We start from the raw sequence: 11,825 nt of genomic DNA, 5'->3' as shown, positions 1-11,825 counted from the left end.
GAATACACTCGAATACAACAACTGATTAGCTGGACTTCCCTGATTCACGCCTATTTTTGCTACTGTATTCATGAATACAATAGCTTAAATACATCAAATACATCTTATAACCACAGAAAAGGTATCTATAATCCGTAATATAGCAAAATGATATCTATAGATAGCTAATTACTACTAAAAGATAGTGCTTTATGAAAATTTCTCTTTAAGAAATTAGGTGAGCAGTGATTTGGGTTAATTCTTCATGTTTTGTTTTTCGGAAACGGGCCCTTAGCTTTTTATTATATTCCAATATCATGGTTTTATAGCCTCATCTTCTGTTGTTCTTTGTAATTTCAACTCTATTTCTTTTCCAGGACTTTGCAAAATCCTGTCTGCTGATGCATATCCTGGTGTTCAGACCAGAAACTAAACGTCTCTCTTTAAATACTCAGTTGGAGTTGTAAGCATGTAAAATTTATTGGATTTAAATCCAATAAATAATTTGGATTATATTTTAAATATACTAGTCCAAATAAATATAGGCGCTAATATAATTGAATTAATTATATAAGTTCAATATGTATGGATTAAATAAATAAGTCTTAATCCATTGGGCTAGCCCGTTTAATTGGGCTAAAGTGATGGCCCACTTCATTAAGCCCAAGATGTCATCTTCCTAGAGGCCCAGTTTGGTGCCACGTGTCAAATGACGTGGCGCGCCAAGTCAAGCGGAAGAGCCAATAGGACCATGCCACATGTCAAAATGACAAGGCATGCCCAGTCACACTGAAAGGCCAATTAAATCGCGCCACGTGTGCAAGTGACATGTTCTGGCCAATCAAATGCGGCCATGTCACATTTCAATTTGATTGGTCGAAAAGAGTTTGTTCTTATCATAACTCTTCCCTCCCACAACTATAAATAGGGGTCTTCATAACTCAGAAAAGGACCAGAAGTTATAACAAGAAGCAAGAGAGAGAGCTCGTGGATCAAACGCTGCAAATTTCTCTACAAGTTTCAAGCTTCAAGCAATCAAGTTCAAGTTCAAGAAATCAAGTTCAAGCTCAAGAACGAACAACAAATCAAGGTCAAGTTCAAGCAATCAAGCTAAAGCTCAAGAACAAGATCATCGTTCGTGGAAACAACTACATATTCAAGATCAAGCTCAAAGGCCCTTGAATTTATTTACTGTTGAAAAGAAGAATCAGAGGATTCATAGAGATTGTAACACTCAAATACTCGAAATAAAATACTACGATTGTTGCGATATTTTCGGTCTTGATTTTATTTTCTCGACGCAAATTTATTGTCTACAGGAGTATTTGATTGATGAGGCAAGGGGATCTAATATTCATATGAAAGAATCCACATCACACGTAGCACTGAAGGGCGTTTCTTAAGCCAGCTCTGTTCTCTTATCTCTGTGAAATTTAAGCTGAGTGCATAGAATTTGGCCAGACCAAAACCAAATCTAGGTATTACATTTGGTACTTTATTATATCTAAGTTTCGTAAAAATTTTAGAGTTCATCGCTAAGTGTCAGATCAGTATCCTGAGAAGTATTAAACATGTATAATGGAACCATAATAACGCGTCCATACAACAAGACTAGCAAACAGTATCAAGGTTGAAGGAAAATACTACGCTAAAAAAATGTCCAGACTTCATATCAGGTGTTCTATGGAAAATCCATGCCAGTAAATTTACAGGTCAAATTACCCAGATAGCTTTCTGCTAAGCATGGTTCAATGTTTTATGCAAGTAAAGAGCACCTTTAAGGAGAAACTTTCCGAAAATTGTTTTAGGACCTCATTGCAGGGGACTTCTAGGTATAAGCCTGGGGGCATTAGCACCTTGTTCTCATAACTGGAAATTATGCTTGTAGTAAAATTCGTTTCCAGGTATCCGATGGATTTGCACTTTTTCTGATTTCTTAAGTTACACTAGGCTTCCTTGGTGCAGCCTTTATTATCTACTCGAGGATTCTCTCTCCAGTTGAGAAGAAATTCCAGACTAATGTACCTATGATGTATAATATAACAGCCACCTTAAATACATCATCCCAAGATCCTGCAGAAGGAAAATACAGGAATGTCATGAATAAACTCAAAACCAACATTCTCATTCAGAACAACCAAGCTGATAAGAAAATATATAACATAAATACCTTTTTGTAGTATGTATCCAGTTGCAGCTGTACCGAAGACACCAGCTAGCACTCCAGCAGTATTAGATAATCCCAACAACACTCCCTGCGGGAGGAGATGTATACAAATTTTTCAAACATCTAAATTTCAAAAACAAGCTATGAAATGTCCAACTGTTCTGTGCAATAAATAATTGGTCGAGACAAGCGGTAGCAGAGATTTACAGCCATCAACCAACAAGCTAACACGATGTAAAATTTCTTTCATGATTAGTAATTCATATAAATATAGTTAACAGTGTCCAGACAAGAAATTCCCTAACGGGGACAAGATAAAGTCCAAGAGTTGCATCCTGGGACCGCAGTTACCTACTAACCGGGAAAAAAGTAGGACAAACAATTCTAGACATGTCAATCAACATATAAAGCTTTTATATGCAGTAGAGGTGCTTACAGCGTAACGTGGTCCAATGTCTTGGTGATTAGAGTAGAGGCCAGACTGAGAGAATGCATCCGATCCCTTCCAAAAAATCAAAATATTTAATCAACAAACTTCAAAAATCTCCCAAAAGTATGTCATTCCATTATCCTATGGCACCAACCTGACTGCATGCCATGCATAGCACTGCTAATGCAGGAGTCCTCACATGGCTTAATTGTGAAAGAAAAAAAGCAGGGCCCAGAAAACCAATAGATTGCATAATCTGCAAATTTACTTAGGTAGTTATATATTAGAAACGAAATAAATTCAAGTAAAGCTCATCATTAGATGATTAAACTATAACGCTATAACAAGTATAAAACTTTATACAAGAGTTCTATGAAGCCCTTGCCTTACGAACTGATGTTATGGAGAATCCTTTGCTCACAAGTGTATCGGCAATCCAACCACCTACATTTGCAAATACGGCCATGGTCAGCCATGGCAATACACAGAGTAGTCCTGATTCGGTGAGGTTGAACTTTAAAACCTGAAGAGATAAAAAGATTGGAGAGAAAGACCTTAATTAGCTTGCACAGTAAAGTTTCTTCTAAATACGGTACTGTTTTCAAAAAATCCATGAGCATTGAGTCACTTCAGATAGTTTAACCCGAAACCTCATAAATTCAACCCACAGAATACAGAGAAATGTCAAGATCCACTAGAGCTAGTAAGGCAAGCACTAAAGGTATGAGAAAACGAACCAATATCCAAATTCAAGTTGGAATATGAATAACTGAAATTTTCACAAGATCATTACTTCAGATTCAGCATTATGGTTACAAATTCTAGAGCCTTGAAGATTCTGAACATCTAAGAGAGTCATCAATGATAGCAAGACAAATATTTCATGATGCCAGGAGAAATATTGATATTAGAAGCCAAGAAAATAGACTTGCATAACTAACCAAGCGGAATGGATTAGCCAACCCAGCTAATTTGAGATTGAGGCATAGTTGATTAATTGACTGATAAGATGGCTCACAAAGTGCTTAAAGTTATCTTGAGATTTATATTATCTTGACAAGGAATCTCGAGGGCAGCCACACCACACTCCACAGAAGAACGGAAAAAGAAACGAAACAGATGCACAAAACAAATGGAATGTCAGAAGACTAGCTGAGACCAATCCGAAATGAACACAAATTATTATGTCAAGCAACCATTCCAGATCTTCGGCTTCCAGGCTCAGATGTTTAGATTAACTCCTAGAACCATGCATGTTAAGATAGAGTCTATCTTTACCAATCTGTACTGTTATTCCTGGTGAAATTTCATTATTTTTATTAATGGTAAATTGCCAAGGAAATCAGAGGAAACAGAAGAGAGGAGAAGGTGAGATAAATTGAAGTATCAAGTGTACCTGGGATTTGTAATTACTTCAAGAAGTCCAAGACAGCATAATTAATAAAGCTGTACATGCATAATCTCAAGAGTTGCTTCTTGAATATGTTAAAGTTTATATTCGAGATCCATTTGGAGTTTGATTAAACGTTTCTTCTTTCTCTTCTAATGATTATAAACTTGAGTAGAGTTTTAAAGGAATTGGGCAGTTAATCGGAAAAATCAATTTAAAATATAAAAACGGACTGTGCATAATGGATCAGGTAATCGGGTGCAGTTTTCCTGTCCTGCTAGGACTGAAATCAGAGGCGTAAAACCATACGGCATCCTGTATCGCTAATAGAATCTCTGAGCTCTACGGTTCAGCTAGTCTCCAGGAAACGGTGCATTAATCAAATAATATCCCACTTGGACAAAGACAAAAAATAAAGTTTTATTTATTCTTTTGTTCTCCATTTTCCAGGATGACAAAATGTAAAGAGAAGAATTTACTCCAAGAAGGATGGCGCCAGACATCAGTACCAGACATACCTGACTATAGTATGTAGGCATCCATGTCAGTAGAATAAATGTTCCCCAGTTATGACAGAAATGGGAGATAATGAGGGCCCAGACAGGTGCCTTTGATAAAATTAGTTTCCATGGGATGTTAGAGACAGGTTCCTTAGAGACGCTGCCACCCATGATCAGCCTCTTTTCCTGCGCACTAAGCCCTGGATCATCTTTTGGAGAGCTATATGCCTGGAAAACAAAATAGACAACGTATAACAAATGAGTACTAGTCATGTAGGACTCAAATATCATAGCACAGAAAAAATAAACCAGACAGAACTGGACTCCAAGAGCTCACCCTTTTCACCAGAACCCACTAATTAGTGTAGCTAAAACTATACCATGGAATGATGTTTCAACCATGAAAAATCATGGAAAGGAAATAACAAACCAGACATCTTTGATCCATTGACAAGAAACTGATGCACCTAAGTTTTAGGTCTAAACGATGATCGCAGAAGCTGAAAACTAATAACTCTGTTGCTTTGTTAGAACTTCACAACTAGAAGCACAAAGGTTCTCTTATCATAAGCAAAACTGTGAAAAGGGAGAAATAATGATAACAAGTCATGAAAATTTGGAAGACTATAAAATAACAGAAGTCAAAGATACAGAAAAAGCAGACAAACTCACCTTGGTCAACCACAGTGCAAACCAGATGCTTCCAAGAGAACCAAAGGAATAGAACACTGATGGCCATCCGAACTTCTGGATCAAAATAGGAGAGAAAGCTAATCCTGTAACAGAACCAAGATACATTCCACTATACACTAGGGCAAGAGATCTGCTTCTTTCTGAGACAGGAATCCACTTTGAAAGCATATTATTCATGGCAGGCATCGCGACACCCTGACGAGAACTTACATAGTCAGAACAAGAGACTATGCATGCGATAATTGATTAACTCCTTACCAACTACAGTTGTGGTACAAAAGAATCAGAGTGTACGATGAGGCCCCAAAAATTGATCCACAAAGTATCTTCTTAAATCCACTATGTTTACTATAGCTAAGCATGAAACAACTGGTTTGTATTACAATGTCTGTAACCAGAACAATTTCAGGCTACTTACTGGTCTAACGACAACTTAAAACGCTTGGAAAATCAGCTGCGTAGAGGATTTTGGAAGAAATTGGGAATACGATATAGAGACTAACCTCCCCAATACCCATTAAGGCACGCACGACAAGTAAGAATGGAAGTCCCATTCTGGCGGCAATAGGAGTTAAAACAGTTGCAATCGACCACCAGACAACTCCGAAGCCAAGCACTACCTTCCCACCAAGTTTATCCGCCCATATCCCTCCAACAATCTGCATATAGAACACGTAAACAAAAATAAGATATTGGTTTATCTAGCACATGAGAATAGAATATCAGAAACTGAATTGATTCTCCTATGTGTTTGCGCCTCTTCACTGGCTACCTAGAATAGAGTTCTAAGGCTAGCTTAGAAATTAATAATAGATAAAACCTTATGTTGGGACATGGTGAGAGTACATGAAAACTGCATCCTTAATACAACAGAATGATGAAATACTAAAACTGGAATAGGAAAGAGTTCATGCACTAGAAGAGACCAAGATAGTGTTAAAACGAAGAAAACCTGAGTGAGAAGATATCCCCAGAAGAAGGAAGACTGGATGAGACCAACCGTGGCGCTGTTCCAGTTAAATTCCTTTGACATCGGAAGAATTGCAATGCTCATGTTCACCTAAAACCAAAGTGGAAGCTGAGTTAGTGCAGTAATAAATGATCACATACGGTCTTGTACCCAATAATATCAAACAGATGAATGGAAAAAGAATGGAAGGAAGAAACTCGTTTTCATTCAGCTTAAGATCTCAAGAACTTAAACATAATTTCTCTTATTTTTAAAAAGGAAAAACTTAAACAACTTTTGTGACTTAATCTGCAATTAAAAGCTTGAAGGCAAGGTAGCTATTCTTACAATCATGTTTGTAAACAAATTTTGATGGTGATTATTGAAAAAATAGGATATAAAATAGTTAATGCGGTAGCCATAAAGTTTGGCATGTGTCTGAATACACCTATGCTTAGGTGTACTTTTTTAAGAAAAAAATTAAGCAATGAACACAGACATTCAAACATCCCAAAAAGGCATGATAATGTCCATCTTAGGAGGGGTCATAAGATCAGAATGGAAATCTAAGTAGCAAGATAAAAGCGGGATGAATTGCTCACACGATCCATGTTGCATAACAAAAATGCAGCAAAACACAGCAGTACAACAATCCAACGTCTTGGAAATTGCTCCCACCAGGGTTTTGATTGCTCAACTTCTTCCACCAAAATTGCTTCACTTGCCCCTTCCGATGACACAAGAGACTCCAAAGCTCCAGTTATGTCATACTCATTAGATTTATAGTCAGCTTGGGTTCTATTTACCGCAGCATGCTTTTTCTGCTGCTTTTGTCCATCAATGAAAGCAAGCTTATCCAGCTTCCTTGGTTGAACCCAACTGTTACCTGAGTCAGCAGAGGAAAGATAACATTCCCATCTTCTGGTTCTTCGCCTAGGATTGGTGACATGAGAACTTTCACTAAACCGGTTAGGTTGAATGACTTCAACATAAAATGGTGATTTTGATCCAAAAGATTTACCATCCAAAGGTCCAGTAGATTGGGAATATGACCTATAAATGCAACCGGAGTACGACAAGCCACTCCTTGAGAGACACCGCTCATTGTATAACATATTCCTCTGAACATACTGCAAAGCAGCACAACCCAATCGCTCTCCACGGCTAATACGCTGCTCTCTGCCTGTTGACATAGTCAGTTCATTGAATTATTATCCAAGGCACCACGAAGATGCAAGATACTAAGAACTGAGTAGATCAAGTAGATGAAGAAAATCAGGAAAAGGCTTCAGTGAAGTGTAAAATTTAGTTTTGGCAGCTACAAGTGCTGACTAACATTCTGATCTTTAATGCATTTCACTATTCAGAGTGTTCCCCAAAAACAACAAGTGAAGCGAAAGAGAAAAAGAAAGAAGACCTGCTGCTCTTTACTTTTCAAGAACTACTCGCTTTTCCCGGAGACCAACTTAGTTTCTTACAGCATTGCGGTGACCAACAGGAATCACAAGATTCCCTGCATTTGTAATATTCACATATATCTCTCCAATTAATTGAGTCAAATCATGAGTTAACTTGCATATGTACCCATTTTTGAAGTCAAGATTCTCTTAGTTTGTCGGGTTAACAACTATTTATCAAAATTTCAATCACTTCACCATAGCCTGTGGTAAAGGATATTCCTTTCGAAATTGTGCAAGAGATTTTAACATCAAAGAGAACAGGAGATTTTATACTGCGAACGTTATCTTGATAAAATAGGACTTCTTTTATGTTTATAGTCTAGGCACGAAATACCAAAATGATTCTCTAATAATTTTTAATGAGATAAAAAAACAAACAGTCACTAGTACACATCTTCGAGCCGTGACTAATTAAGCTTTGTCTTAGTTAAATCAGTTTTTAGAAATCAACATAGAGTATCCATTTGCATGCAAACGATTCCTTTAGATACCAGTATAACATCTAGACGTTAACTCAAGTATTGAGGCAAAACAGTACTTTCAGCACACACACACACACACAAAAAAAAAGTACTTTCAGCAAAAAAAGAAAAAATTAAATATTTCTAATCATGGAAAAAACTACATTCACAAAATCAATAGACATGCAATCAAATTTGCTGCATGGATCCAATACTTCTTCACTATTTCTCAAAATCCGTAACTTCCTGTACACTGAAATTAAGCAGCTAAACAGCTAAGTAGAAACACTTGGGTAGCGAAAGTTTAAAGCACGAGTTAACAATGGTGAATTGTTTACCTGAACCGACGAAACAACCGAAATTCCGGTTAGAAACAACGGCACCGATTGCCATTGTCACCGGCGACTACGTTTTCCGTCAGCTAACACTCTCTGCGTTCACACAAACTAGCTCTCCGTTTTAAGGAAAAAAACTGAATTTCTCTCTCTAAAATCTGCGCAGAGAAAGAAGATAACAGTAGGAGTGATGTTCTTCATCCGAATTTCAGTGGAAAATTGGCATTTATATTTTCTGTTTTTTTTCTTCTGAAAAGCGGGAAAAATAAAAATCTCAGTGGGCGTCGATATAACCCAAAGCAACAGAGGGCTGAGAATATGACACGTGGCATTTCATCCGCTGCGATTTGAGAGGTTATCCGTGCGGAGAAGCTACAATCTCTTTAATACCCCTCTGTTTTAATTAGACTAAATATCATTTAAGAGTGGGAATAGATGAAAATATGGTGTGATGTTAAGGGTAGTTCGGATATCACGACGAAAGCTGTGGGCTATCGCTTTTACCGAAAAGCCATTGATCGGTGAGTCACATAGAGGAATAGAATCTTGGGAGTACATTTTTTGTTGTGGCTATTTCTGATCCACTCCTCTTTGCATACATATCAAAGTTAAATGTGCCAATGATTTTTGCGCATAGGTTTACTACAATACGGTGATGACGCGATTTCACGATTTGACAATGATTTTTTCAATTTCAAATAATTAAATGTGCCATGACGGGATGATTATTGTATAGGTCAAAATTTGGCGTATCGATAATAAAGTATAATTAAGATAAAGGATGGGGTCGACTATAGTATGGCAACTGAGGTTTGCTTTTAAAATATTTTGTGCCAAAGACGGGCAGCTGTGATACGGAGGCAACGGTAGCCTAAGTTCAAATTTAGACACAAGGAATATTCTTGCTTTGTACTTTATAGGGTTTTTGGGAAATGTCCCTTAGAGAAAGAGAACAAAAAAGGGGCTTTGAAAAAGATACTTCATGTAAAGAGTTCACCTGAGAATATACAAACTTGTCTCATTCATTGATTACTGGGTTCAAATCTATATTTTTGGTTCTATATTCGCGAGATCCAAGGATCCTACAACTCTCTATTATTTCATTCATTCCACGTTGTTGTCAGGAGAAAGAATTGTTTGGATCTCACAATACTGGGGAAGTAAATCCTTCTTGTTGTGCTAATAACATTAATCTATATTCATTGCATAGTTATGTTGTCGCATTTATGAGCATTTAATCAGTTCAAGCATATTTATTGACATCTCCTGTTCTGCACACTTCATTTAGCATCGGGTCTAGAATTTGTTATCCTTAACTAAGATTCACCCTTCTTATCATTATTAATTGGTTTAATCAAAGAGTTTAACATTTTTTGGTCAAACAATTTGGCGCCGTCTGTGGGGACTTTTAGTTAAAATTTTAGTTTCTTCTAGATCATAAAAAAGGATAGCCATCTTTTCATCGCTTTGCACAAATTAACAATGACAGGAAAAGGAGATACAAGACAGAAAGCAATAGCATGTGTCACTACAAACATTATGAACACCATCAACGAGGATGGCACAGGAGACAATGAGAATGTGACGCCAAGCGTTACGCCCAAGCAGAGTGATTCACCTCCTCCTAATGAAAGTGTAACCGCTTCACGCGAAAGAGGAGCTTCCACATCCACAGCTGAGGAAGCACCACCGGCAGTGAAGGAACTGTCGGAGGAGTGGTTGACAAGTACCCTCAATGACATCCTTGACAAGCCTGTTCAAAAAGCGAACCGGAATGTCACACCGGCAGATGTCATGACGATCACCGATGAGCAACCAACTCTCCCAGCAGGTAACACTCACATCACTGTTGATGCAGGCAATAACGCACTGGCACCCATTTTAAAGAAAATGAAAGAAATGAAAAACGAAAATAAGGCACTCCGCGACCAGATGGGAGAACATCAAGAAAGGGTCGATAAGATACCGGGGCTCCAAAACTGCTACCACAATGAGACGTCGGTCGATTCATTGAACAACCGTACAGTGAGGAGGCAGCCCCACATGCCATACCCAAGACTTTCAAAATACCACCGTATTTAAAAATATACGATGGTACCATAGACCTAGAGGACTACATCGTTCACTATGTCACGGCAGTAAAGGGAAATGATCTATCAAAGGAGCAAGTACCATCAGTGCTACTAAAAAAGCTTGGCGGAACCCTGACTGGAGGAGCCCTAACCCGGTACTCACAACTACCATCACGGTCCATAACAACGTTTGAAGAAATGGCTGATAAGTTCGTCAGCGCCCATGCCGGAGCTAAGAAAGCGAAGGCCAGAGTGAACGACATATTCGCCGTTAGGCAATCGCCAAGCGAGGGACTCAGGGACTTCCTCGCTCGGTTTAACAGGGTGAGAATGAGCTTACCAAACGTATCTGAAGGGATGGCGATAACAGCCTTCTAAAACGGGTTGAACAGAAGGGGTCAAGAGCAACCAGGAAGGTGTTGAGCAGGATCATGGAATACCCTCCCACCACTTGGGAAGAAATCCACAATGCCAACTGTGCCGAGGTGAGAGCATATGATGACGACCTTAACGGTCCAACCCAACGTTTAACATCAATCCAGATAGACCCAAGGAAAGACCGTCGTAACAACAGTCGAAGAGATCATCTTGGAACACGCCTCAACCGAGATAGGCATCAGCCCTATGTCAGAACCACCATTCCACCATGCCCTCGACTTATGGAAGGGCCGTCCAAGCCGCACACAGGGACTCAGCGAAATGAAAGAGGTATGTCCCCACTCTTATCCGCTCACAATTTCTGTGTTTCTCCTTCAGAAGTAGTGTACGCGCTAGAGAAGCTTGGCACAAAGGTGAAATGGCCACAAAAAATGAAGTCCGATCCCAGTACCCGAAAGTCGAACGTCCTTTGTGAATTTCACCAGGAACGGTGCCACAAGACCGAGGACTGCATAGTCCTGCAGCAAGAAGTGGTTAACATGCTGAACCAAGAACACTTGAAGGAGCTAATGAGTGATCGAGGACGAGCCAACTTTGGTCGCGGATGGGAACAACACCAGGGGCCTCCAAAGCTGCCCTCTCTTGCACGCACCATTCAAATGATCATCTGTGGAGGCGAAGAAGCAGCAGTCAACCACATAAAATTTACCACCACACACAAGCTGAAGCGGTCAATCACCCACGATCAGTATGATGACCTCGAAGAAAGTACATCTTCGATAAGTCAGATACCAATGGTATGATTTTTCCTCATTCCGATGCTCTTGTCATGTCATTACCTTACGTATTTAAGATATTGATGTTAAAAGAATAATGGTAGACGACGGAAGGCGCGTGTATTATCCATCCTCGAGTACTCGCACAAATGCGACTCAAGGAAAGGATAGTACCACGCTGCATAACACTAACGGGCTTTAACAATACAGTCGAACGGACTTCAGGAGAAATAAC

At 38.8% G+C, this 11,825-nt stretch overlaps 1 protein-coding gene across 1 annotated transcript; it reads right to left on the bottom strand.

Annotated features, from left to right (window-relative positions):
- On the bottom strand, positions 1,533-8,636 carry LOC109242659 (ascorbate transporter, chloroplastic). Its single transcript, XM_019409531.1, has 11 exons — positions 8,368-8,636; positions 6,711-7,291; positions 6,112-6,219; positions 5,663-5,818; positions 5,139-5,354; positions 4,485-4,694; positions 2,962-3,099; positions 2,731-2,832; positions 2,583-2,648; positions 2,150-2,234; positions 1,533-2,052 (listed from the first exon to the last, which is right to left on the bottom strand). Exons 1-11 carry the CDS (start codon positions 8,420-8,422, stop codon positions 1,955-1,957), a joined length of 1,815 nt encoding a protein of 604 aa, XP_019265076.1. The 5' UTR covers positions 8,423-8,636; the 3' UTR covers positions 1,533-1,954.

This window comes from Nicotiana attenuata, chromosome 1, assembly GCF_001879085.1.
Source record: "Nicotiana attenuata strain UT chromosome 1, NIATTr2, whole genome shotgun sequence".
NCBI lineage: Eukaryota > Viridiplantae > Streptophyta > Magnoliopsida > Solanales > Solanaceae > Nicotiana > Nicotiana attenuata.
Note: the sequence above shows the minus strand (reverse complement) of the source record. Positions and strands in the feature narration are given on the sequence as shown.